This window comes from Drosophila subpulchrella, chromosome X (genome assembly GCF_014743375.2).
Source record: "Drosophila subpulchrella strain 33 F10 #4 breed RU33 chromosome X, RU_Dsub_v1.1 Primary Assembly, whole genome shotgun sequence".
Taxonomy (NCBI): domain Eukaryota; kingdom Metazoa; phylum Arthropoda; class Insecta; order Diptera; family Drosophilidae; genus Drosophila; species Drosophila subpulchrella.
In genome coordinates this window covers 5,615,873-5,643,276 of record NC_050613.1, presented here as the reverse complement: position 1 = coordinate 5,643,276, position 27,404 = coordinate 5,615,873, and the positions used below count along the sequence as shown (strand labels likewise).

Here is a 27,404-nt window from a genome sequence, read left to right as displayed (position 1 = left end):
TACCTTTGGGTCAACCAGTGTCACAATTACAACGTTTGTTACCTATCTTTGGTGTGGTAATCTATTTAGAGATGTTAATCGTTTTATAAGAAGATCATGGGGAATAATACAAAAATTTTTAAAATTCTTTCTTTCCTGTGCATAATTTAATTTTTAATGAAATCGTATTCCATTCTATATACAATAATACAACAACTGAACACACCTATAGTTACCATAGTTACCATTAGCCATATCGGCCTTAAAATAATTGACAATTAAAGCAAGTTAGATCCTAGATTAGATGTATGTTCCTTAAAAATAATTTACTATTTTTTTATCAACTGCTGTAATCTTTAAAATTGAAACATTAGAACGTAAACAAGTTCAAAAATCTAATCAATTGGATGACTCCCAACAAAAAGTATTAAAATATACTCTTTGATTAGTTTGGTGAGATCCAAAGTTATGGAGAGAATCAAAAAGAAAAGTCTATTATACACACATTTGCATGTTGTTGATACAAGCAAAATGGGAATTTCATAACGTAGTAAGTAGTAAGTTCGAAAAATTGGCTTGTGTAACCTGCGGTTTTTTTTTTTATTAAGCTAACCAAATATTAAGAGCTAAAATTTATTTCTGAAAATAATTCATATGAACGACAGGCCAGACCCATTTCGAATTAAGTCTGATTTTGTTTGTTTATAAGTTCAACTTAAAGTCCATAAATTTGTCGCTTATGGAGATCACGAGTTCACATCAATCATACGACTGGCTGTACCTGTAAATTAAAATATTTTTTCCTAACGCATTATTATTGAAATAGTATCGGCCGCAAATGAGCGAAAAAAAGGGCGAAAAGGTTAGTGGGGATTGTAAATCATGGATAATTTTCAGCTGGAAATCACACTTTTGCATCACTCATACGACCCGTTGCCCGTGGCGCATCATGTACGAGTAATAAGCCAACTAACTGTCAAAAATCATTGTCAATTACAACGAATCGCCGCAAACGGTCACGAAGTTTGAGCCGAACTTGCCTTCGGGTTTATCACCTCTTCGGATTTTGGTCGTTCTAACGGTCTACGCGACGAGCGGCGCGTCGCAGCGGCAGAGACGCCGGCGCATGTGATTTGCCGCTGTCCATAGATCGGGGTTTGGTAATTGCCATTTTCTGAAGGGGGACTTTTTCGAACCCCCGTTCCGGAGGTAAACCCTTTAAACAAATTATTTTTTAAATTAACATAAAAACATTTTTGGAATGTACATCAATTATTGAAAACCTCTTCGATACAGCCCTTGGCTTAGGAATTCGCTCTTACAGATAGAATAGCAAAGACTTGTCTTACGGTAAAAATGCGATAAAACCGTTTCGTTTTAAATTCTATTGGTAATCTAATCCTGAGGTTTTTAATCTCTAAGGCTTATCTTCGGAAAAAGTTTTTTTTCTCGGCCAAAGGATCAATCATAAAGATTTCATATCTTAAGAAAAAAGACTCTTCTCGAATTCGTTACTCCTTTAGTTTTTCCAAAGCTTTTGCTAAATTGTGCGTATTAATCTCTTCTCTGAATAAGATTAACCTCCTCTCTATAAAAGCTGGATTTTTGCTAACGCTATATGAAGCTCATTCTTTTTTTTGTGAGTTCATTCATGCACTCGATATAAGATGGCTGCTGATAACAGGTAAAGTCGAGAGCGTTAATGCTCACCTGTCGTACCGCTCGACGCTGGCGTCGCAGTCGCTGCCTCTGCCGACGCTATCTGAGAGCGGGTCTCGATCCGAGTCTTATCACGACCGACGACAGGCCCAAGTGGCTTATTGATTCGGGCCAGATTCGGTCGTCAGCATCGTCATTTATATTTGTATTTCTTTTTTTTCTGTTCCCCGCGAGCGATGAGCCCTCTGCCGGCGTCGCTGCCTCAGTCGGCGTCGCAGTCGCCGCTAAATGGAAACGCTTTGACGCGTTATAATAACAAGTGTTTGCCGTCTTTAGACATTCAGTGTGCGATATCCCGGCGGACGGTGCAGACAACGCTTCGCCTCACACGATTCGAGCAAAATTATTCGAAAACCCCATATTAAAATACAAAAAGTTACCTTTTGAAAACTAAAAACACATCACAAAAAAAGTTTTAAATCAAACTCAAAACAATTTTTTTTATTGTGACAAAACAAAAAGTACAAAATAAAAGTCATTACAAGTACAAAACATACCTCAATCAATAGTTAACTAACTACACGTGCTAAAAGTGCCCTCATAAAAGTTAAAAAAAAAAGAAGAAAAGATCAAAACACCCAGTGAATTAAAAGCTCCTCAAGAAAACACAGCTGATAATGTAAGACCAGATTTTGTACAATCTCCCAGCGAAAGGTTGAAAGGCGGAAATCAATGGAATCGGAATCTTTGAGGCATTATTATTACTACCGTTAATTGGGGTCTTGAAAGCGGGCAGAATCCGGTCGGATCTCATATTTCTAGTCTCTCGTGTCGTTTCTCCCACTCGCAACGGATTGGTTAACACGTTTTGGGCAACACTTTTTTAGTTTTCTTGGTCTTTGGCAATCGCTTGTCATTGATCGATGGTTTACAGTTGGCGTGGATTTCTTTTCGCCTAGATTAGCGATTTTCTTAAGGTGATCCTCCGATGATCTCACCATCTTAACTTCTTCTTTTTGATCTTTAAATTTATAAAGTCTGTTCTAAAGCTAAATTTAATATTTTGGTAAACTAATTAATAATATTGCATTCTTTATATTACCTTGAATTTTTTTAATATTTGTTGTTCTATTTAATTAAATTAAAGCAAAACGGTATTTCATTCAACATTATTTCCGAATTAGGGTTTTGACACATTTAAATACAAGCGAAATTCCACAAGAAATTGCCTACTTCATGAATCAACTCCAATCTAAAAAGCCATTAATCAAATCACAAAGTTTGTTGAGAACTAATTTTTAAAGGCTTAATTGAGGCTTTAAACAAAGTTATTAAAATACTATAAATAGTATGAACACGTATATAAAGAGCAACCTTAACTGACCAAAAAAAATATATATGAATAATAAAAACAAAGCTTTACACAAGTCGAATGGCTGAAAAGCTTTGAATTTATGCATAGTTAATACAAAATGAAAACCAAAACAAAAGAAAAAATATTATTAACAATAATAATTAATTTATGTTTGCTGGTATTTCGTTTTCACGGCCAAATTGCATTTTAAGTTGGCTTTTCGGATTGGATTTTATGCTTTAAGGGGAGTTCAATGTCTGCGCGCCTAGGGTTTTGGTATCTTTAAACTAACGCGTTTGATTTCGATTCGGTTGAATTTGATTTCTCTCTTTTGAGAATCTACAAAAGCCGACTTCCCCAATTTTCCGACACGTATATTATATAAAGATATAGTAGACGAAGTTGGGGTGACCAACTGCTGCGTGTAGCTAATGAGTTTCGTTCGGGCTTCAATCTGATTTCTAGTAAGCTAGCAAACTATTGCCATTCACTTGCTTTTGTTTCGTTGACCAAGACGGCTGCAGATTGCAAACTGGGTAACTGGGTGGGCAAGGTCGTCATTGGGTCGCACGAAGCTTATATTTTGGGGCGGGGAAACCCCAGAAAAGTATGTGTCCCAAACCGGAAGAAATTCATAATCCTACTTTCCAAAATTTACTTATTATAATCCGTCATATTATCGTAGTTCTTAAATGTAAAATGTTCGTTTTATTGCATTGAAATGCAGAGTAAAAACACTAAGTTTAGTGTTTTAACCACATTTTAAATTTATATTATTAAAAAAAATTTTAACTGCTAAAATATGTCCCTTTCTTACAATTTTTTTTATACTAGAGCATATATTTTTGCCTTAAAGTATAATTTCCAAAGATAACTGGACTATAGGCACGATTCTGATAATTCGATATTTATAAAATGTTGTATAAAAATTCAACTCTATTGGGCTTATACACACTTATACAAAATGAAATTATAGCAATTGATCCTTAAACTAATATAAAATCTTTTATCAAGTAATGAACCTTAAATTAATCAAATCGTACACCCTGTTTTCAAATAATTTAAATAAACGTTAACTAGTTAAATGAAGTATACAATCAATACGAGATTATTACATATCGTGGGTCAAGACTTGTTTCTAATACAATATAATATATTTTTTGATCATCTAATAATTTGTTTTAAAGTCCAAAAGTCGCCCTGATTAAAAGCGGAGTCAATTGAATAAATTGTACTTGTTCAAAACAACTGTGTGGGCCTCAGTAAAAAAGATTCGCACCTCTCCAAATTTGAGAGCTTGCTCATTCAAACAATTATCGATTGGATATTTGTCAACACAGTGATTCAATAAAAAATGATTTAAATTCGGTGCAAAATTACTCATTCATTTAACTGATTGTATCATCCAGAACTCAAGGAGTCGACAGCTTAAATAATCTTAAAAAGAGATCCACTTTAATTTTGAAATCGATAGGAAGGTGATTTAGTGCATCACATTACAGCAGATATTTGCAGTTAGCCAATCCTCCCACGAGTAAGTATATGTACAATACATATTGTACTGGCACCTGTTGGTTTAATTCTGCGCTGAGCTTAAATGCTGTTTTTCGTTAACACATTGATGCCAAGTTGAATGACATTTGATACAGTTTCAGTTTTGTTCTCGGTTCCAGTTTTTCGATCTCATTTCGTTATACTTTACACCTTAGAATGAATTATAAATATATAAACCAAGCCGGTTAGGAGATTACTTGTCTGAATAATTTTGTTTTCGAATTTACGGCCAAACAAATTGTTTGTTTCGCTCATTTCATGCACGTATACATACAACTGAACATTTGTTTTTAAACCTAGGGTTGACAAGGCAATTCATTAACAAAAATTATTGTGTCCAGGTCCAGAATCGAATTCGATTTCACCTGCGTCATACGTAACAATAAAACAGAATAAAAGCCATAAAACCAAAACAACAGCAGCAAATCCCATGTGAAAGACTTGTTTATTTAGTTTTTATCTGTTGCCAGGGTAAAGAAAATGATTCTCTGTAAAGTGAAATGAAAAGCGTTTCCATCCCGAATGCGATTGTCTTTTTTATTTTATTTTTTTGCCCAGAGTTCGTTTACATCGCATGCAAATGAGGCGGCGGGATGAGCCCAACATGTGTTCACGTGAATAATTTGCATATTTATGCATACTTTTTATTGTGAATAAATAATATTGTATAAGCCGTCCAGTGGGTCGCACGTTTTAGTCGCCGCATCGTGAGAAATGTATCATAGATAGCCAAATGTCATAAAAAGATTACGTATGGGTTTTCGAATGCTAAACACCGGCTATTTGGCTTTTAATTGGATTTATTTGAGCGGCTTTACTGGAAGCTGAAAGAGTAGAATTCGGTATGTGGTTTGCATTGTTTGGTATTTGTATGCTTTTTAAAAAATTATTGTTTTTTATATTTTATAAATACATTTTAAATCTAAATATAACAAGTTATTTACTATATCGTATAGAAATTAAGTAAATTTTAACCTAACTTCTAAAACGCATAGATTGTGAACTAAAAATACTTTAGAATTTTTACCCATGAATTTATTTTGCTTGAGAGTTTTTGCCGCAACCCCATATACCCTATAACTATTCATACACAGAGCAGCAAATCCCATTTAAAATGCATTTCCTAGTCCGAAAGTACTTAGTACAGGAGGGCATATTATAACTGAAGCAGAATCGCTTTTAATGAAGCCTGGGAACAATTTAATCATAAAACATATGTCCGTGTACAAATCGTTATATTATATATCTGCCCGAGAAGTGAACAAAGCGACTTTTTAAGCGCACTTTATAGAAATTAGCCCGCGGCATCATCGCACATTTAATATTTAGCGCACGTTTTGCTAATTAACGCCGACAATGACTGTGGGCTTTCTTGGGTTAAATGTGCGCCATATGACCACTTGGACATTGGTATCCCCAATCATAGAAATCTCGCCGAATCTTGTGATTTTTTATTCTATATAATGTATACATATATATCATTAATCTTCCTTATGAACAAGAATTTAAACAAACGTAATTAAATGCCAGTAACTTGATTTATTATCAGTTTTGGTTGAGACTTCTCACTTCAACCTTGGAATCTTGACCAGCGCATATTGCTTTGTTTATGGCTTCTTTATTTTCGGCAAATCCAATGTCACCCTTTGAGGCAAGATCTTTGTGCAAAGCCCTTAGATAATGATGATATACGATGGGGCGCCTCATCGTAAAGTATCTTATGGGCTCTAAGATTACTGTCTGAATACCGTTCTTACCATATTTAATTATCTAAGATAGGTTGGAATCTTACTTAAACTGGGCCATAAAGAATATGTTTTATTTTCTGTAATAAAAATGTTTGTGTATTTTCAGTTTGTAACTTGTTTAAGAACATCTTAACATACATTGTTTTTGCTTATTGCTTATTAAAGGTAAACCATATTTTCTTGTTCTAAAATTATTTTATACACGTTACTAGTAGAGTAGAAGGGTATAGCCGATAGAAATGAACGATAGGTGGCGCTTTTTTGTTACCTCACTAACGGTTAACTGATAAAAAAATTGTATTCTTAAAATAATTCGCCTTTTAAAATCTAAACTTATCTAATTGAGTAATTTAAATTGTCTTTAGCCCGAGACATCAAAAATCTGAACTAGTTTTAAATTTGGTTTTGTTTTTAATATTTTTTTATTGATGACCTGCTTGTTTAACCACTTTAAAACCCCGAACTAGTTTTTAATGTTTGGAAATTTACTTAAATGTGTTCACCTCTTTTCTGGTTTGGCTTAGGGTCATCGTTGAAATGAGTTCAGATCCTCAATGCAATAAAACTTAAAGTCAAACAAAATGTAGTTGTAAATTTAATTCTTTGAATATTATAAGAAATTATTTACAATAATAATATTTCTTCTACTGAATCTCAATGTATTTGTTGGCTTCTGTTTATCTTACATACTTTAAAATATATATAAATAAATAGGTATAAAACCAACCGGGAACTAGTTCAGTTCAGTAATTGCACATGTGCAACTGGTTCCGAATAAAACCTGATTGTGGCATTTCGTAAATTTCCCTACCCAACTAAAATATCGCAGACAAATCGTCTGCCAACTGAAAACCGAAAGGGGAAAAAAACAAAAGCCGAAAAAGAGTTAAATAAAACGGTTGGCTTTTGAGCGCGTGAATCGTAAAACCATATAACCATTGGAAATCAATTGATTACTGCTGCCCCTCGCAGCGATAAGTAAATGGTCAAAAACCAAGAATGAACGGCGGCAAAATCTATTGACGATCGTCGGCGGCGGCGGCGGCTGATCCACTAATCAAGGTGCATTTATATGCCCAACCGATCCGCTGACTATATAATTGCGATTCCCAGTTCCGCATGCAAACAAAGGAGAAAAGAATCGTAATTGAGTCTCCCCCAAATGCACTGCCATGCCCAACACGCGCCCAACCGCCCACGTGTTTTGTTTGGCTTTGATCTTGAAAATGGCATAACGAAAATAAAACGAAGCTTGACAAACGCTGCGTATACGTAATGCGAATATTTATCTTTCTCTTCTCTTCTTTTATGAGCTTTTGTTTAATTTTTTGTCGTGGGGATTCAGTACAAAATATAATACATTTTGATGTAAAACACCGTGGCTTCACTTGCCTTATCCTCAGAAAATACACTTCTTTCTAAAAGTAATTATCAATATATACATATATATTTATTTTTAAAATTCACTAGTTACAGTAATTGTTTCGTGCTTGAGAAATACTCATATTTGTTAACTCAGTTATTTTGCTTAATAAATGTTTTACCATAAATAAGCAATTTGTGGGGCTAATTATTGTACTACCTATTTCTGGGCACGCTGCGTATACGTAACGGGCATTCACTTACATTTCTTTGTACGTTTGTTGTGCTTTTTGGTTATATGTTCTTGCTGAGTTTAAAGTTAAATGGGTGTTTGGATTTGTTATGATAAGCTTATCGGACTTTAACCAAGGGTAGTGTTTAACAACATGCTATTTGTGGGTTAACGATGTTTTGAAAATGAGTTAACTCTTGGTTGAACTTAAAAACAATGTAAATTTATTAACATTACAATATGTGAACATTTTACATTTCCTTATGTTAACTATAAATTTTCCATAGCCGAGAATAAGCCAAAGTGAATAAGAACGTGTTAGCACAGAAAAAGAAAGCTTAACGCTTAACGCCTGACAAGAAGGTGGCAAATAAATTGACAATTCAAATATTGAATTATCCATTGATATGAAATGTATGCATTTCCATTATCTGTTGCTGTCGTAGACAAGTGCTTCTACGTCGTTCAGGAAATCTTCCCTCGATGGTTGCTCTGTTTACGCATTGATATATGTAGAAGGTCTTAATCAACAGGGCTTTCTTACTAATTTCCAGGTAATCAGCGGTTATCGAAATGGTCCAATAACCGATAAGATTGGATTGAAAAACTATTTTTATAAACATGTGTAGCTTCTTTTTGCATCGGAAATGGTTTAGTCATCGGCGATTTTAGTTCTAAATGACAATTTATGGCTTTTGTTGTAAGGGTAAAGCACGAATTTGTAATTTTTTTATTTCATTTAAGCTAAGGTGCACTTAAATTTGGGGAGGATTTATTGGTAAATTCAAAGTTTGTAGGGGAATCCCAAGCGGTTTATCAATGATCTATTGGGAATACTGGACAAGTATAATTTCAATGAATTTGTGGGTTTTCATATAATTTATGCTTGGGTGCGCTTGAGTTCTGTAGAATATTGGGAAATTAAACATTTTGTTAGGGAAAACCAGGGGGTTTTCAATAGTCAATTAGGGGAACGAAAATTCTGATAATTGTAAAACGGATTATAATTATCTGTATTTTAATCATTTCTATTAATAAACAACTTTTAAAAATCTTAAGAATTAACCCTTGAACACAAATAAAATTAAACGGCTTTTAATTTTCAAATATTTCCAAGAGAATGACATCGTTTCCCATTTTATGTGGCCAATTTATAACACCCCTCGACCTTCCCCTGTTGGTTTATGGCGACACTCTCAAGTGCACCCAGATAAAGACTAATAACAACAGGCAGGTGTATATAGCTGCAGTAATATACTTATATTTTTTTTTGCTACGTAGTCGACGCGTGGGCCTGATCTGTGAGGTGATATTGACTTGCAAGCGCAAGGCTTTCAATCCATTGCGATAAGAACCCAAAAAACAATAGCGAAAAAAACCCTTTGGAAGTCTCAAGTGGATCATTCAATATAGAATCGCCATAGAATCAATCCTCTCTGTCATCGGTTTTTATATTATTTCCAGTTGTCAAAGCCAAGTGGCGGCAATTTCCAACTGTTGTCAACGCGTTGACAAACAAGCGAAATTAAAATCTTATCGCCGACAGGTGTGTGAGAGGCATTGGAGTGTTGTGAAAAGTCTAAAAGTCCATTAAAAATGTAAACTAAAACATAACATCACACATCACATCTCTTTTCTTACCAATTCAAACTACCAAAAAAGCTGAGAAAAACCATAAGCAGAATATACATCTGAATGTTCTATTCACTTCAAGATAACTTGTAAACAAATGGGTATTTTATACAACTTTAATTGAGGTCCAAACAAACTAGTTAACCTTGTGGTTGGTTCCCCTTTTCTCCCAATAATTTTAATGGGCCAAACATAGACATACTCAAGCAGACGATAATACAAATCTTTAACAAACAGGTCCAAAAAACACAAACCAAAAATGTTGATTATCTTGGTCAGGGCCTCTCAGTTCTCGGCTATGCGGAAGTTTAAATAAATTGTTTGGGCAGGTCAGGCATATTTTCGGAGCAGAAAATAAATAATGATTGATGAATTGGAAAAATGAATCGTCTAAAAACCTCAACAAATGTATGTTCTCAATGATTTTTTGTTTTAATCAAATTTTGTTAGAAACAGAATTGACTTGTCTTAGAATAAGACTTATGTACATATTTTGTTAGCATTTAATATTAAATATTATTATATTTTAAAAGGACTCTTAAGGTTTTTGGGCACCTAAAGACACAGAAAACATTCAGAAAAATCTTTTATTAGTAAATTTCGATTTTTTTTGAGTAAACGTACACCAAAAGTAACCAATTCTTCAAAAGATTTTCAGGTTCAACTTTTAAGAATTACATAAAATTCTTGACGCTTCTGTAGAGTTGTGACCCGATCTTTTGTTGCTTTTCTTGATTTCCATTGACGTTCCAGCCAACCTATAGTATTTAATCAACCCGATTTTAATAAATGCGTTAAACAAGAAGTAAACCAAATACGTTGTTGTTGCCTTGCAGCCATTTCAACGGTCCGGTGACTAAGCTCAACCTCTCAGCCTCAACCTCAGTCCTACCTACAACCTCTCACTTCCCCCAGTACATCCTGGCCCCCAGAAACTACGGACATTACGACGCACACATCCTGCGACATACACACGGCGCCCCAACATTCCCCACATTTTCAATACGATGTAAACCAAACGATTCTCCGGATTCTTTCAATTCCTGTTCCAATTTATATTCTTCATTCATACCTTAAACGAAAAAATCAAACGTAGGCCTACGTAATACTGAAAAGCAATCAATGCAGTTTCCATAATTCTTAACTTATTTAATTATTTATCTTAAAATAAAACCATTTTGTGATATCTTTTTTGTGTATAGTCATAGATTGAAAAAAAAGAAAAACCAAAACTAAAAGTATGCAAAGCCCATAGACAAGTAAATCATAAAAAAAAACAAAAACAATATTTATTAGAGCACAGTTTATGATTTCTGTTGATAGTTTATATTTTGTTGTTTTTAATTAAATATAGTTTGAAATCTAAGACACTCAGGATTTAGTTCAAATATAGTTTAGTCGATGAGTTTCAGTTGCGAATACTTGCTTGAGAAAAGGCCCCCGCACACGAACAGACACACGCATGCACGCCAACCGTTTGGGGCTGCTCAACACCGACACATAAAGACCCCCCGACACGACACGACGAACCTACACACGCCAAACCAATGCTAAAATGTCGCTGCCCAACGAACAGACAAACTTGCCGCACAATCCCAGCCAACCAGCATCCACAGACACACCATCCACAACAGGAACATCCACAACACCTTCGACACCAACACCTTCCACAAAAACTACACAAAATGAGCTGAAACACCGCCTGACGCCATTGAATGTGCGTCGTTTATCGGGATACGTTAATCCGCAAGCGATCAGCGATAATGCTGGCGATGATCCCCCGCCCACCACCATTAACATTGGCCTCTTCAACAACAACAACAACAGTAATACAAATAATAACAACAACACAGCATCAACAACGCCACCATCTGCATATGCCACACCACCAATATACCAACAACAGTTGTCCACACTGACAGCAACAACACCGCTAGATGTGGCACCGGATGATAAATACAGATTGTTTACCATTTTCAATGGAAACGGTGAGTGAAAGTATAAACCCCCGATGCGAAAAAATGAAAAAAGTGTTCCACAACACCATCAAGCAGAGGCAACAACTCTCGGCTCCCGTGTAGATAGGTCTTTTCGAGGAATTATGAGGGTTTGGCCACACTAAACACTAAAGAAACACCATATATCGTTGATTCTTTCCTTGATTTATTTCGCTCTCTCTCTCTCTCTCTCTCTTGCTCTGTCGCTGACTTTATCTTACTATCTTTTGTATTTACTCTTGATATGCCAATATTTATATTTAAGTGCCCAGACTCGTTTCCCTTTCCATTTTACAACATATTTACCTTCGTATCCATATATCCATATTCTTTATATTCCTTTTATATTACATTAATCCCGTGCAATAATCGCCCTGGCTTGTGTATGTCTCGACTATTTGCGGTTAAACACACAGAATGTTTACTAATTATCATGCATGCTCCGCCTCGCCCGGGCTTATCTCGATGCAAAGCTACTGCCCATTATTCGTCTCGTCTGAGTACTGATCTTTATCCACGACTAAATGGGGTATGTGGGGTTTTCGACATGGGAAGGGCCTATTGCCTTGTTTAATTGTCTTAAATAAGTATGTTCTTGGATACTTTTATGCTTCAGGAACCTAAAAAAGTGATTCCTCTTCGGAACATAAAAATATTATTTAAGCTATAGTATAGATTCTATCATCATAACTGAAAAAAAACTGCAAGTGATTATAAAGTTCAGAAAGATATTTTATCCGTTTGTTAACTTGTCTTAAACATGCTTATTCGTGGATACTATTATGCTTCAAGGACCTAAAAAGGTGATTCCTCTTCGGAACAGAAAAATATTCTTTAAGTTATGGCTTGGTACCACCTATACTATCCTCATAACTGAATAAAAAAATTGCAGGGGATCAAAAACTACAGACGAGAAACCAAAGTTAAATAGGTATTTAAGGATTAAGGACTGTCCACCAAATTTTTTACTTATGCTTATATCATATGACCATAAAGAAGTTTAGAATGGAAAAAGTACTTTGCAATTTAATAATAATGTATGTAGTTATTAATCCTTAAACCGAAAAAGTAAAAAAACATTGCTTTTCTGAGATTAACATTACGGTACCTATAAAATTTAGAAAATTAGACTTTCACTAATATGTTGCTTGTACTGTTGCAGTATTTAAGGGTAGCCAATAGTCTTTACCCACTCGACTTGAAGTATGGCATTCTCAATTGTTATTTTTGTGATGTTTAATTGTCGCTGTCTCGGCGGCTCGCGAATTTGTTTATGGACGAACGATTCGTGGTTTATGAACTTGGCTACGAGTCGACACAGAAACCGAAAACGCAAATAAATATAGGAGAATTCTAATCAAACGAGTTTTTTTTTTTTGGCTTGACGAATACTCCACCTGGAGACGACCGAAAAAAACTGAAATGAATAATATTCAGAAAATCAGAGACACATATGCATATGTATATATGTTGATGTTTAATTTATAGCGGTGTTAATTAATTGCCTTGCTAATTGCATAATGCTGCTAAATTTAGATGCATGCCCCACACGCACACCACTGCACCTAGGCTAATGCATGTACCATATAAGATATAGTCGCAATTACCCATGTATGAGAGAGAGACCCCGAGCACCTAATCAGGCGACTAACTTGGAACACTTGATCTGTGCCTTGATTCCAAACTAACCCGCATCTTGCAACCCTCTTCTTTTGTTTCATCCCCCACAAATAATTCGATCGAAAACCCAGATCCCGACAATGAGAAATTGTCGGGCCTACCACATTCGACAACCGGTTCACTAAGCTCAATCATCACGACGTCCATAGCATCCTCCGAACCGGATCCTGGAGCGGCGAGCGGCGGCGGCGGCGGAGGAGCAGGCGGCGGTGGCGGGAGTGGCAATGGCGGCATTGGATCCGGTGCCCTGGTGGCAGCGGATGCCTCCAGTATCGCCGGCATCAATGGCAGTTCCGAGGAGAAGTTGGCGCTCAATAGGCCCGGCATCAAGCAGGAGAAGTGGACGACGATCCTGCTGCAGGTCTCCATTCCGTTCTTTCTCGCCGGCATTGGCACCATTGGAGCTGGCATCGTGCTGGGACGCGTTGAGGTGAGTCCTTATGTCAAATAGAAATCATTATGTTTAGATCATCACATGATTAGAGTGGGTAGTGCTATATATTTAATGTTTTATAACACCTAGAATCACCACCTCAACTTAAAACCATATTAAGCATTTATCAATTAGATGGTTAAATTACATTAATTGGGATGATTTTCGTTTTAATAAATTGATGTTGATTGAGGTGTTTTACCTGACTTCCATTGACTCTGTCTGAGAGGCTTATCGCGCCTATAGAAAGTCAAACAGAAACGACAGCGTAAATTACATCAAATTAAACTGTAAAAATTTGTAATTACCTGGGCTCAGTGGGCTGGCCCATTAAAAAAAGATTTGCACCAAGTCAAGCACAAGGTAAATTGCAAAATGTTAATTGCACATTTCACTGAATTCATTTTTTTTTGTGGGAAAATTCCATCCAGCAAAGGAGTAAACAAAGCTAAAGGTAAATAAAAAATCGTTTAACAAATTGATGCTTATTATATAGACCCAATTAATTGAGCTCAGTGACGAGCAACATATTTTGGAAACATATGTCACATTCACAATTTGATAACAATATCGATAGTGTATAGTTGAATAAATTATTGCAATTATGCAGATAACAAATCTATATAGCTTATAAATAATTATCATAAATAATCAACTGCAATAAGACACGATAATGTTAGAAGTGAAGTATTAATAAGAGTGCTATTGTTACGCGTTCTATAATCGATCTGTTTGATATGTAAGACTTAAAAAGCCTCTCAATCAAACAGAAACCAGACAGAGCTAATGCTATTTTTAAACCTTTCCCCGTTTGTGTACTTGGTGAATTGGCACAATTCCTTTTAGAATGTTATTTATGGCTGCTAAATAATATACATATGTGGTGCATATGTGTTAGATAGTAAATGTTTAATATGCCCGCTAATTGATGGTAAAAGTTCTGGGTTAAACTGGAGTCGCAGCCAGTTACAGGCGGCCAATGCCCAAATGAACTGAATATATTGGCTAAATAAAGAGAGGTTGGCTTAAGGGGATTTATGATGGGTTATAAACGCTGTCATGTATACGATGCACTCTTGCAAAGTGGATGCATCATCATCAAACCATAATTTATTAAGTTTATATAGTGTATAGTTCAACAAAAGGTATTAAAGGAATTAAATTTAATAATCTCTAAGCCAATAAAAATATACAAATTACAATAAAACTAGATATATTAACACTTTTCTTTCGTTCATTATCCTTTAGAAATGGTATGTCTTCAAGAATGTGAGTGAGCTTTTCATCCTGGTGCCGGCGCTTTTGGGCCTGAAGGGCAATCTGGACATGTGTCTGGCTTCGCGGCTCTCCACGCAAGTGAACCTAGGCAACATGACCAGTCGGCAGGGCGTGATACGGATGATAGTGGGGAATATAGCACTGGTGCAGGTTCAAGCGACAGTGGCCTCCTTCCTGGTGGCCATGTTTGCGGTGAGCGTTGGTGCGGCGATGACCGGGGATTTCTACTTCGAGAACATGATGCTGCTGACTGCTTCTGCCATGTTCACGGCCACCTCGTCGTGCTTTGTGCTGGGTAGGATTTGTCCTGCTATTTCCATGCTGTACACCCGATAACCAGCTGCCTTTTTCAGACTTTGTTTTGGTGGCTGTCATCCTGTTTTCGCAGAAGTATCGCCTCAATCCGGACAACCTAGCCACGCCCTTAGCCGCCTCCATTGGTGATGTGGTGTCCATCAGTTTGCTCTCCTTTATCGCTTCGCTGCTCTACGATCATATCAGTAAGTTTCGTGTTTCTTAAAATATATCTAACATATAAATAATCGTTATTGTCTTTCCGCGCAGAAACGCACCTGTGGATCACGTTCATCGTAATCACCTGCTACCTGGTGCTCTTGCCCATGTGGGTGATGATCGTGCTGAGGAACGAGTACACGCGACCGGTACTAAAGAGTGGATGGGTGCCCGTCCTCTCAGCCCTCTGCATAAGTGGGTACGTACTGCGCACTCCGCAATCCATTCAATCAGATTGGATGATGGACTCTCGAGTCTACAAAAATTGGGACCATGATAAGCAAAAATAGAAACGGCATGTTGCCCGCTATATTTAGATATATCAGCCCGCTTAATTTAGTGCCAAATCACGTCCAGGAGGTTGTGATCTGATCTGAACGCTATTTATATAAATCTGGGGAAAAAGTAGCCAAGTACCGAGACCATGGGAAACATTCGCACGGATGGATGTCCCTGACTCTGGTTTGGCGAGGTTTCAAGCGCGCTTATAATTAGAATCAGCAGTAGGATTTTAATTCCCGGGCGTAATTATTCGGCATGACTAGAGACTTCATAAGACAAGCACACTTCACATTTGGAGACAAATGAGTTATCTACAGGGTGTTTGACTGCAACGACATCGTTTTATATTCATTTTACAATAATTTATATTTTCAATTCAAACAATGAATGTTTTCCTATATACTGTATTAAACGGGCTGATATATCTAAATATAGCGGGCAACTTGTAAATATATTGTTAACTTAAATAAGCATATTAAATCTTAGCCATATTTGCCTGACAATCGAATTAATGAACTTTCCGTCATCTCATTGCAGTCTGGGTGGCCTTGTGTTGGATGCCGCCGTCGAGGTGTTTAATGGGTTCGTAGTGTTTCAACCGATTATTAACGGAATTGGCGGCAACCTGGTATCGGTGCAGGCCAGCAAGATATCCACAATGCTGCACCAGAGCTCAATTATCGGGATTATACCACCGCACACGCAGATCTTCGAGTGGCCCTGGCGGGCGCTCTTCAAAGGAGGTAATTCTCATACAGTTATGGTAAACCTGGTATTAATTTGTCAATTTCTTTGGTAAACAGTTCCCTATGCGAAGACAGCAAGGATACTTATTGCCATGTCGATCCCCGGCAACGTCCTGTTTATCTTTGCTGCTGACTATATAAACTATAGCACCTCGACGGTCACCTGGGTGTTTGTGCTATCCTATCTGACCGCCAGTTTAGTGCAGGTGAGTTGCTATTTAAATATGGATTATTCCTATTATTATACAGCTGAAAATAGTTGCTGAAGAATTACCTTGAAATAAATGATGGCTTGTGTAAAAAAAAATAAAGTGAAAACTAACTATACTAAATTATATTTATTGTATATGGCATGTTTCTTTATGGCATGTTAAAGTAATATCAATTGCATTTCGTATGCGGAAATTCGGACTTCTAGTGCTTATAAAATCTATTAAAAACTACGAGATCTTCTATATCCGATAACACAACATTAAAAACATTATGTAATTAAAATTATTACCCAAAACACAATTGCTAATGTGATGCGATCGTTTCAGGTGATGCTGCTGCTGTATATTGCCCACATTATTGTGCACGCGATGTGGAAGTGGAAGATCGACCCGGATAACTCGGCCATACCCTACCTGACGGCCCTGGGCGATCTGCTGGGCAGCAGTCTGCTGGCGGTGGCGTGGCTCTTCACCATGTCGGTGGGCATGCAGTACGGATCCGGGATGCAGACACTCAACGCACCGAACTAGAGTAGCGAACGAAATAGGAATACGGAATAACGTAGAACGATAAACAAGGCAGCCACACACCACACAATATAAAGAACTGTTATGTACCTAAATCAAATATATAGAAAACATAGATATTGTACGAATAGCCACAGCCCCAGCCCCCCAAAAACCTCCCAACACCAAATGGAAACGGAAACCAATATAACACGAACTAACTTCTAATGATGCATGAATGTCGAATGTTCGAGGCGGAAGATATTAAGAGAGCTGATATCATTTTACACTGTGTCCTTTTTCACATGGCTTTAGCTTGTGTTCCTTTTGCTCTACCGAGAAATTATGTGCGAGTATGCTATGCATAGGCATATGTAGATTTGCAGGTCTGCCGCGTCATATTTTTTAAGGCTTTTAGGACAATATTATACACATTTAAAGAAATATATACATTGTATAGGGAGAACAAGAAGACGATAAATAACAGAAAGAACATTTACACAACGCAAATTATTTCCTCCCAGTTCGGTTCTTAATAGTTTCACTCTGGTTTACCTAAAACAGCCAAATAATAATTGCAAACATAGTCGTAAATAGAACATACTTAAATCCTTAATTTACACTTATCAACCAATTATGTAGTATTAGCGCAGATTTGATTTTTGCAAGTCTTGCTTTCGATTTTGTGTTTTTTTTTTAAATATTACTTTTCTCATTGTCCCTTTTCCATTTTCCCGCAGCCCCGAGCGATGAAAAAGTAAAGCAATAACGTGCGTATAACGATTATTGCAAATTAGTTAGGACGATGGGAAGTGTATGCAAGAGTTTATAAGTTCTGCAACAAAAAGTGAACAGGGAATAAAACGTTGAGAATGAAAGACGTTCTGAAAGGAAATGTGATCGATATTTAGTTATAACAATAATAATAATTATAAATTAATTGAAAAAGTAAGAGAAAAGGCATCAATATTGTGTAATACTTGAAACAATAATACCAATTAAATAAATATGTTGGAATAAACGAAAGCAAACAAAAGCGTTCATAATGAGAAATTCGTTTTTATTAAATGAAAAGTAATGGGCAACGTGAAATTCTGGATTAGTTTCTTAAAGCCCCTTCATATTTTGCTGGAAATATTTAGTCGGCAATAAAAACATTAAAACAAAATATTACATTAAACGGGTATTTTCCAGAAGTCAGTCAAAATTTAATCTGATTGTTTGAGACAGGACTTATAAACTTACCTGATAATTAATAAATCTGTGCCAATTTCTTAATTCAATTTTGGACTATAACTTATATCAATGTATTCAAAAATTAGAATGATTTGATTTGTTAATTTAAAGAATCAAAACTAAGAAAATAAAATTGTAATTCCAGGTCAAAGCAATCAATACTAAATAGTTGTAAAGAATTTAACTCACTTCATGGTTTTTAAATAATAATTTGGTTAACTGAGGTACGTACTACGTACTATTTTTACGCTCCTTTTTTACTGATCATGATACAAGCATTTTTGCATCCTGATTAGCAATCATGTGCGTTCAGCAGAACTATCGTATGAATTCCATCAGTGATCAGGTATCATGTTGTTCTGCTAATCGCGGCCAATGGCAATAATGCGCTTTGGCAATAATGATTTTACAAGGGTTTTTACAATATATATCTCTCAAAGAAAATTACAAAACAATAGGTCTTAAAATTTAATTTTAAAAAAATCCAGCCACATTCAGCATTTTGAGATAAAATCTTCAAAAGACGACTTCGGCCTCTACAAGGAGTATAAAAAGGGGGAATCCGTCCGTTGTTAATGATATTCATCTTATGCGATTTATTGATAGTTGATAATTTCGGTCGATAATCAAGACCTCGTCGAGAGTTTCGTGGCAAGCACTTTGACACGGAACTCTCCTCCTCTGCAGCATGTTGTCCTTTTTAGGAGGAAGCTCCTTTGTTATACCAATGGTTGTGAAAGGGAACTTTGCAACAGGTTCCTTCAAAATAAGCCAGTCATGAGCCCACCATACAAGTGTGCATCTTTCATAAAACATTTCCAACAAGTGCGGTGGTCCTTCGTCATCCTCAAAAAGAGGAGGCGGTGAAAGCCCAAATATTTCATAAAACACTTCCAACTAGTGCGGTTCTCCTTCGTCATAACTAAAGATAAAGATAAAGATAATTCTACGAATCTTCAACACTTTGAACTGGTGCGGAGCTCCTTTGTATTTTCCATGATCCTAGAAAGACAACTTTAACGTATTCTCAACTATGCTTCAAGAATAATCTAAAATGGGGCAGGGATGTCAATTTTAGAATCGAGAATGACAACACGGAATATAAGTAGAGGTGGATAACAGTGGAGTCTTGGTCGATCCTATCCTATTGCTCCCATTTTTATGATATTTTTCCATTAAAAAAGAAGTTCTGTGTTCAGTATTTCACTATATTTATTCAGCTAAAAAATGATCACTTGAGAACGACCATCCGTTTATCGAACAGACAAAGCATTTCTGCTCAATATAAAATTGTACCTATTCTGACCAATTTGGCAACACCAATGTAGCAATTATTTGTCGCCGAAAACATTGCACTTACTTTTGTATCGAAATTGTATTAAGTTTAGCGTGGTAATTCATTTTATTTTCGGCTGTACTTAATTTCATGTTCTATTCTTCATCGGTTTCCTATTTTTTTTAGAGCGATCAGCTGTTTCTGCTACAGCGGTTTTCTATATGAACAGTGTGAACGCTCCGTAGGAGACGATAAAACACAAGCCATCGACTTATCGATAATTACCGCAATCAACGCCCGTTTTGAAGTGATCGACGCGGGATTAATATTCAATTTTTTATTTCATTTACGTGGGTTCTACTTTATTTGTCCAGGATGTCGCATCTAATGCCACGGCGAACCAGCGAGTTCCGAGGCGATGTGCTGGAAGAGCGATGCACCGCCGAAAGGCGGCAGACCAGGTGAGTTGCCCAGAGTCCCATCAGATAAGTTGGACTAATATCACATCACGATTATCCTTTTTCCAGGGCGAGTAAGCGCAGCACAGCCATGCATACTCCGTTGTCCACGCAGGCGATCTCCCGAAGGTGGGTATGCCAGTGTGATAACCCCACATACACACAATAATGCCGCGTCCTAATCCTTTGCAGACCCTCGGCGACGCGTCTGCTGCAGCCGTTGAACTTGGAGCGGGATCGGACGGGTCAAATGGGTGTGACGCCCAAACGAGGCCACCGACTTGTGCCCTCCACAGCGGAACGAGCTGTTCCCCTGCACACCGATAAGAAGTGGGTAGCGGAGCGGTCGCATCAGATACTGGAGTACCTACATGCCGTTCAGGACAGCGAGGCGCCCACAGGATTCACCTCGGACCTCTTTAGTCGGCCTGGCGGGCTACGGCACATGACCATCAAGCAGTTCGTGGCCATCCTTAACTTTCTGTTCCACCACATCTGGCGTAATCGCTTGACAGTGGGCCAGAACCATGTCGAGGACATCACCAGTGCCATGCAGAAGCTCCAATATCCTTATCAGGTGAAAAGAGACTAGAGTTAATATCTTCTTCTGAATTTCTGAACCGTGAAATGATCCTAAACTGGCAAATTTTCGTTTATAACCAAAATGTAACTGTCAGGTTAACAAATCTTGGCTTGTGTCGCCGACCACGCAGCACTCCTTTGGCCACGTGATTGTCCTGCTGGACTTTCTCATGGACTTTGCGCCGCCAATGCCCTCCACTGATGAACCGGAAGAAGAGTTTCCGTTCATGGAGACAACGGAGCAGCCCAGCTCGTATCTGAACAGCATGCACTGCGAATCAACGGCCGGTATCTCCATCACCCAGGTGCAGGCCATCCAGCTGGATGAGGAGGTCAACGCTCTGCTTTTCGTCGAGGCCAGCAGCTGCATTGTCCTGTGGGATCAGGAGCTCACCGAGGAGGAGGCCAAACTGCAAGCGGAAACCAGAGATCAAGTGATTAGTAAGAAATGCGATTTGCCGGACCACCAAGCGCTGGACCAAGTGATCGAGGATCTTAGAGTCAAGCTGCAGCAACTCAACGATAAGCTTCAGCAACCCAGCGATGGCAATAAGCTGGATAAACTAGAGCATCTTTACAAGGAGAAGGAGCAGCTCGCGCAACAGCTGGCTGACAGTCAGGAGGAGCTGAACCAGCAGCTGAACCACTTTGACCAGCTGTCCGCCCAGGCCGATGAAAAGCAGGCTAATCTCCGCCAGCAAATTAAGTACGAGCAGCGCCTGGAGCAGGCGGTTAACAGCCAGAAGTACTCTGCTCAACAACTGAATGCGCTGCAAATAGGGAGCAACGATATCGAAAACTACTCCAAGGCCTATGAGCGCCAGGTGAAGCAGATGTCCGACCTGGAGCTGCACCAGCAGGTCATGCTGTCGCGGGCTAAGCAAAAGCAGTTGGACTGCGTTGAGGCCTTTAACACGCATGCCCGCTACCTTGGCGTGGACTCGGTTATATGCTGCCTAATGAAGGACGGCGTTGATCAGCAGTTGGACCTTACGCTGCCGCTAAGTCCCAAGCAGGAGGATATCTCCATACGGGTTCAGAGCCTGGAGGTGCTGCGTAATCTTCTCCAGCAGCAGCGTCAACAGAATTTCGATCGGCGTCAGATGCTGGATCAGCAGGCGGACAAGATAAAGTGCGACTCCATCGGATTGGAAGCGAAAGTTGCCGCCTTGGAGTCTCACCTACAAGCACAAAAACATCGCCTGACCAAAATGGAGGCGGGCTATCGCATCAAGTGCGATACAATGGTGCAGTTCCGTCAGCAGCTAATAGAGGATCAGTTGGATCAGATCACCCGTCTGGAGGAACTGGAGAAGCGGCAGCACGAGGCCCAGGAGAGGCTCCAGGCCAGCGATCAGAAAAATGAAAACCTACTCGCCGGCGCCGAGTTGTATCAGGAGGAAGACCACAAAGCCCGCAACGCGCACCTTGACAAATGCGAGCTGAAGCTTGCCGCAGCAGAGAAAGAGCTGCAAGCTCTGGACTTAAAGCTCACCGCGAGCAAGGCCAAACTGAAAGAGGCCGAGCAGATGGTGTATTCCACTCAGCTGCCCTCCTTTGAGCCAGTGCTACTCGCCATCAAAAGACGCTGATCCACTAGTCCTAATCTTTTCTATTCATTAATACGTTGAAAAGGATTTATCTATTTTATAAATATTTGTGTACTTTACGAAACAAAAGTATCTTCGTCAGCTGTGGCTGTTGTTCTGCATCGAATTTTTAATAGAAAACAATTATGTTGCTAAAATATGATAGTATTAATAAAATATATCTGAGCTCATAAAGGTTAAAATCGAATTTGGGTTTATTTAACCAAACTGATAAACAATCTTTGAATGTTTTATGAAATGTATTTATTTTGGATTACATTTGGATTAGGTAAATATAATCGGACGCAGCGGTCCCTGGACAATGAGGGAATTCTCGCCTCGAGTCCCATAATATCAGAATTCCTTAAGTTCTTTATTGCCACACGAATTATGCTTTCGATACGGATCTCTGCTGCCTTTTTGGATTACAAATTGCACTTGGAACGGTTTAGCTTTACATGGTTATACATATACACTGAGTGGTGGGTGAAGACGGCAAGGACAACTTAAACGTAAGCATACATATATAAATATTAAATAATATTATCTTTTGGCCAATTTTGTTTAGATTAGGGCGGGATCGACTTGCTCAAAAAATGCAGGGGGAAGGAATAGAAGGACAATTATAAGCCATATTCAGTGTGATCTTAAATTCAGCTTGAAATTTAACTAACAACTTGACTAACCACTATTTGAATATATGTTTTAAAATCTGAATTTCTTAGCGATTTTACACAATTTGTTTCTGAATTTGAACTCCTATACATTTGATATTCATACTTTCAATTATTGGATTAAAAATTTTTTTAAAGCAAATCAGTTTGTGATTATGAATGTTCATTAAGGAATATGGGGTTAAATTGTCCAAAAAGTATAATCCCACGTTTTTTGTACCACAAGTCAACCTACTCTAGAATGTAGGTATACAAAAAGGAGAATACAAGATGTAAATTCAACGTTGAGACTGAGACAATGTGTTGCGTAATAAATAATTATCATTTAGCTTAGTTCGGTTTTATACAATGCTCGATAGTGCTGATGTCTTCAGACGATGAAGACATCACCACTGCTCCGCTCCACGGCGGAGGTAGCCACATCACCGCCACATCCGGGCCGACCAGCCTGTGTTGCGGCCGAGATCATGGGTTCCTCCGGCTGAACGGTTTTGTCCAACAGCTCCGCCTCGCGTCCGATCTCGACAATGCCCTGCGGTTGCTCGCAGCTCGCGTTGTGTGACTCGTGCGACTCGTGTGCTTCTTCCTGTCCAGCCAGGTGGATGCTGACCCCCGCCAAGTCAAGGTCCTCGACGTCCTTGTGGTTCTGGAATGTAACTGAGATCTCTTGGGCTGCAGCACCTTCGCTTGCTTCCTGTCCTTCCTGTCCGTTGCCGCTGGTTGTGGGCACAGCATTTGCATTTGGTGGTGCCGTCGTGATGGACGACCACCAGCTGGAGAATGCGCCCTTAGCCTGGGAGATGGCACCACCCACCGCCCGACTCGTCGTGTTCACCGCCTGGTTGATCTTGCGCCCGCTCTCACTGTTCTGCATGGTTCTGGAAGAAGCGAAAACAGGATGTAAATAATAATAATCATCTTTATGGTTATCTTTATAATTATTCTTGGTATAATGCGCCGACGTGGCAAATCGACATCTGAGCTAGTTTTAACCTTTCAATGTACCCCTTTCGGGCCCAAAAAAGAGGTTTACATCCATCAGTGGACTCCCGAGAACAAAATATTAAACTCACTCTTCCTAAATCTGTTCGTCCGTCTTGCTGCGTTTGCTTTGACATATAATATCACATCAATTGAACCCCTTCTCGACTCCTGTCAGACTTTGAGGCCCACCTGCAATTACATTTTTAGCTCCCTAATTCTCCCAGTTCTCCCTTCCCTTATAACCTTTCATATCTTATACATATAATCTTATCCAATGCTTGACACTTACTGTGCTAGTTTTAGTTTCATGTCCGCAACGGACAAGGTGCCGGCAAAGGGATGACCAGTGGGCAGGGCATCAAAGAACTCTGGTTCGGGCCTCACATCGTACCACTCCTGGAAGCATTGCGTGCGCTTGAAGGCGCCCATGAAATGCGCATTAAAATGATCGTTTTCCTTGGCCGTGGCATCTATAATTAATATCGACAGCTATGGTTTATTATTCTAAGCAAACTTTGGGTAAGCACACCCACCTGGTGCCACCGCAGTTCGCAAGAGGGCCAGGATGTAGCCCTGAAACTGCTCCCGGATCCAGTACTCGCTGCCCTCAGCATCCTCCTTGGGCGATTGCACGTGCTTCATGATGTAGTCCATGTAGCGCAGGTCCTCTGTGCTCAGTACCAGCTGACGCCTCAGTTCCGGATCGTGGGCATCCAGATTGGCCGCCTCGATGTCCACCAGGACGTCAGCCAGCTGACGTTTCTGCTGGAACAGCACGTTGGAGGTGCCGATGACATAGGAGAGCACCATGGGGTCGCTGAGCAAGTCCATGTACGGCAGCGACAGATATGGCAAACAGAGATTGCCGCTGGCGAAGATGCTGACCGGTGCCCGATACTCATCCGGATTTACAGCGCACAAGGCGGCGAGGTTGGCTGTGGATATAAGTTTAATTAGGGTCAATCGATAATTAAAACAATTTAATGCTCATTTTCTTATTAAAACTATATTAACAAATTGTTAAGTATATGTAAACTGTAATCATTTACGGGTATGGGTCATTAATATGATAAATAAGAGCATAATTAATAGGTATAACCAAATCAGTGTATTATATTTACAACATAATTACAATCCCTTTTAACTTATTATTAAGTTCAGGTACCATTTAATGCGACCTAATATAATGGTTTGTTTAGTAAAGAATACGTAGAAAACATACATTAAAACAAGGAAGAACGCTATAGTCGAGTGCCTGGATCATAAGATACCCTTTACTCAGCTTAAGAGACCAAAGGGAGATGGAGATATATGTACAAGCAGCAAAGCGAGATGGGCGGCATACAGATTTAAGCATTATGGGGGCATTAGAGTGGGCGTGACAAACTGACAGGTATTGACGATAAAAATAAAATTTCAGATAACATTTTGTTTCTAGCATGAAAACTGTAGGATCCTATGTTTTGGGCGGTTTGTGGGCGTGGGAATCTACATGCCTAATCCCAGTATTGCAGCTTTTATAGTTTCCGAGATCACAGCATTCATACGGACTCGGCTGATCAAGAATATATACACTTTATGGGGTCGGGAACGCTTTCTTCTACATGTTACTACTATCCGACGAGTCTAGTATACCCTTTTACTTTACGAGTGACGGGTATACAAATGTAGATTATAATTAGGGTTTTCTCAACGATGATTGCTCGAACCGATCTGCATAGTTCTTTTCAAAATGACTATATGTACATATGTCTTTAAAGCAGCAGCTTCATTTGGAATGCTTATCCCTTAAAAAGTTCTCAGAGTTTAATGAAAATTATACCAATATCTTGCCAACTTGGCTTTCAGATTTTAGGAATCCCCGATCGATCGATCCATCAAAGGCTACTCACACGCTAGGGTGTCCACGCTGGCCTCTCTGGTCAGCGAGCTGTGCCTTCCGTTCGACGAGTCCTGCGACTGTGAGTTGGGTGTGGAGCGTGGCGAGGTGTCATCGCCGCTGGCCTGCTCTTCGCCCACAGACGCTGCGGATGAGACGAGGGCCAAATCGTCGGGCTCGCCCTCTGCCGCAGTAGCGCTTTCCGGCGTGAGTTTCTGCTCCTCGGGAACGGGTTCGCCAGAAGCCACTGCCTCCAGTTCCGCCTCGGCCTCCGCCTGAGCCTCCCGCTGCAGGGAGTCGGTGAAATCCGGCATGGGCGACAGGGGTCGCGAAGTGCGCACACAGGCCACCTCCTGAAAGCCCTTCTCCAGCAGCCGCGGCACCAGCGATGCCATGCCCAGGATCAGAACGCACATTTGGCGCACGGGTGAGCCGAAGCACACCACTCGTCGCTGCAGCAGCAGGAGCTTGAAGAGCATGAGCGTCTTGTGGCGCCAGTGGAGCACAATCTCGCGCAGGGACAGGCCCACATGGAAGTGACGCAACGGGCGGCGCGACTCGTCGTCCTGGAGGCAGGCGTTGAGCTGCTGATAGGCCTTGACCAGCAGTTCAGTGCCGGAGAAGTCGCCCTGATCGAAAAAGGCATCGGCAATCAGGGCCAGCTTGACTTCGATGTACCCGTAAATGGGCAGGCGGGCCAGGATGCAGACGGACTTCTGGACCGTGCTGCGTGTGAGGTCCGCCGTCCGGATCTTCAGCTTCTCCACGCGTATTTGTCGATAGCAGGACACTCCATAGATACTGGCAGCCGGCTCATACAAGCTGGGCAGGTTGAAGAACACCGTGTCCTCGGCAAAGTTGTGCGAGCCATCCGGCAGGGCCAGAGTGGGCAAGTACTTCCAGCCAGATGGACACTCGTGGCGTCCAGTGGAGCCCGAGATGAGGGGCGGATGCGAGAACTCCACCTGGCAGCCCAGCTTGTGGTGGAAGCCCACCACCAGGATGTGCAGGATGGGCGGCTTGTTCTCCGGCTCGCTGGCCATCGTTGTCCTTGCCCCACGAAGCACGCGGTGACCTCCAAGAAAGGATTTTTAGTTGCAAAAAATTAAGATTGGACTGGCCCCTGCCGCATCTGCCCTCTCGCTCGCACTCGTGTAACCACGCCACGCAATTGGTGTTCTGCCCACAGCGCACTCTTTTCGCAATTAAATGTTTATATTTTTCCCTTCAGTCAGTTGCGCATTTCTTCTTTACTTTACTTTCTTTAAAAGTTGTTAAGCGATTTTGTTTTTATTTTACTGTGTTTTGTGATTGGGTATCGATATCAGCAGGCGTACGCCAATTTGATGTGCATTCGCCGGTTATCGATAAGTTCGATTTGAGCAGGGTCATTATCGACTACATATATGCGATTTCTGGCGGTAAATTTTGAATTTCATATTTACAAATTAGCGAATAGCCTAAGTATAAGATGGCTTCAAATCTTATACTTAGGCCATTCGCTAACCGGTTGAATTGCTGAATCAATGAATGTTTATCAGCTGCTGAATTTATTTAG

The 27,404-nt window shown here is 39.5% G+C and overlaps 3 protein-coding genes across 7 annotated transcripts in view; 2 read left to right on the top strand and 1 right to left on the bottom strand.

The window, feature by feature from the left end:
* The window catches only part of LOC119558339 (solute carrier family 41 member 2), a 30,512-nt gene extending 12,291 nt beyond the window's left edge, over nt 1–18,221 (top strand). For 2 of the 5 annotated variants that reach the window (XM_037871810.1, XM_037871812.1), the window contains exons 2-8: nt 13,269–13,627; nt 14,879–15,203; nt 15,262–15,408; nt 15,473–15,620; nt 16,241–16,446; nt 16,507–16,655; nt 16,989–18,221. In XM_037871810.1, the coding sequence (XP_037727738.1) occupies nt 13,269–13,627; nt 14,879–15,203; nt 15,262–15,408; nt 15,473–15,620; nt 16,241–16,446; nt 16,507–16,655; nt 16,989–17,192 (1,538 nt within the window). In that variant the 3' untranslated portion in view covers nt 17,193–18,221. Of the gene's footprint in view, nt 1–10,614; nt 11,509–13,268; nt 13,628–14,878; nt 15,204–15,261; nt 15,409–15,472; nt 15,621–16,240; nt 16,447–16,506; nt 16,656–16,988 lie in introns of those variants that run through there. The other 3 variants (XM_037871809.1, XM_037871808.1, XM_037871813.1) reach the window with 3 other exon arrangements.
* Nucleotides 18,222–19,977: 1,756 nt separating this feature from the next.
* LOC119556755 (unconventional myosin-XVIIIa-like) lies at nt 19,978–22,512 on the top strand. Its single transcript, XM_037869177.1, has 4 exons — nt 19,978–20,141; nt 20,208–20,267; nt 20,331–20,715; nt 20,816–22,512. The coding sequence occupies exons 1-4, from the start codon at nt 20,056–20,058 to the stop codon at nt 22,310–22,312; spliced, it is 2,028 nt and encodes a 675-aa protein (XP_037725105.1). The 5' UTR covers nt 19,978–20,055; the 3' UTR covers nt 22,313–22,512.
* Nucleotides 22,513–22,550: 38 nt separating this feature from the next.
* LOC119556754 (late secretory pathway protein AVL9 homolog) lies at nt 22,551–27,178 on the bottom strand. Its single transcript, XM_037869176.1, has 4 exons — nt 25,860–27,178; nt 24,501–24,902; nt 24,257–24,437; nt 22,551–23,861 (listed from the first exon to the last, which is right to left on the bottom strand). Exons 1-4 carry the CDS (start codon nt 26,887–26,889, stop codon nt 23,354–23,356), a joined length of 2,121 nt encoding a protein of 706 aa, XP_037725104.1. The 5' UTR covers nt 26,890–27,178; the 3' UTR covers nt 22,551–23,353.
* Between the last annotated feature and the right edge of the window lie 226 nt (nt 27,179–27,404).

Excerpts from the sequence above, each read along its gene's own strand:
- LOC119556754 (XM_037869176.1), bottom strand. The coding sequence starts at position 26,889 with ATGGCCAGCGAGCCGGAGAACAAGCCGCCCATCCTGCACATCCTGGTG. Across the intron at positions 24,903-25,859 it reads CAGCGTGGACACCCTAGCGT|CCAACCTCGCCGCCTTGTGC; the intron begins GTGAGTAGCCTT and ends TTATATCCACAG. Across the intron at positions 23,862-24,256 it reads ATGAAACTAAAACTAGCACA|AACCATGCAGAACAGTGAGA; the intron begins GTAAGTGTCAAG and ends CGCTTCTTCCAG.
- LOC119556755 (XM_037869177.1), top strand. The coding sequence starts at position 20,056 with ATGTCGCATCTAATGCCACGGCGAACCAGCGAGTTCCGAGGCGATGTG. Across the intron at positions 20,142-20,207 it reads GCCGAAAGGCGGCAGACCAG|GGCGAGTAAGCGCAGCACAG; the intron begins GTGAGTTGCCCA and ends TCCTTTTTCCAG. Across the intron at positions 20,716-20,815 it reads AGCTCCAATATCCTTATCAG|GTTAACAAATCTTGGCTTGT; the intron begins GTGAAAAGAGAC and ends TGTAACTGTCAG.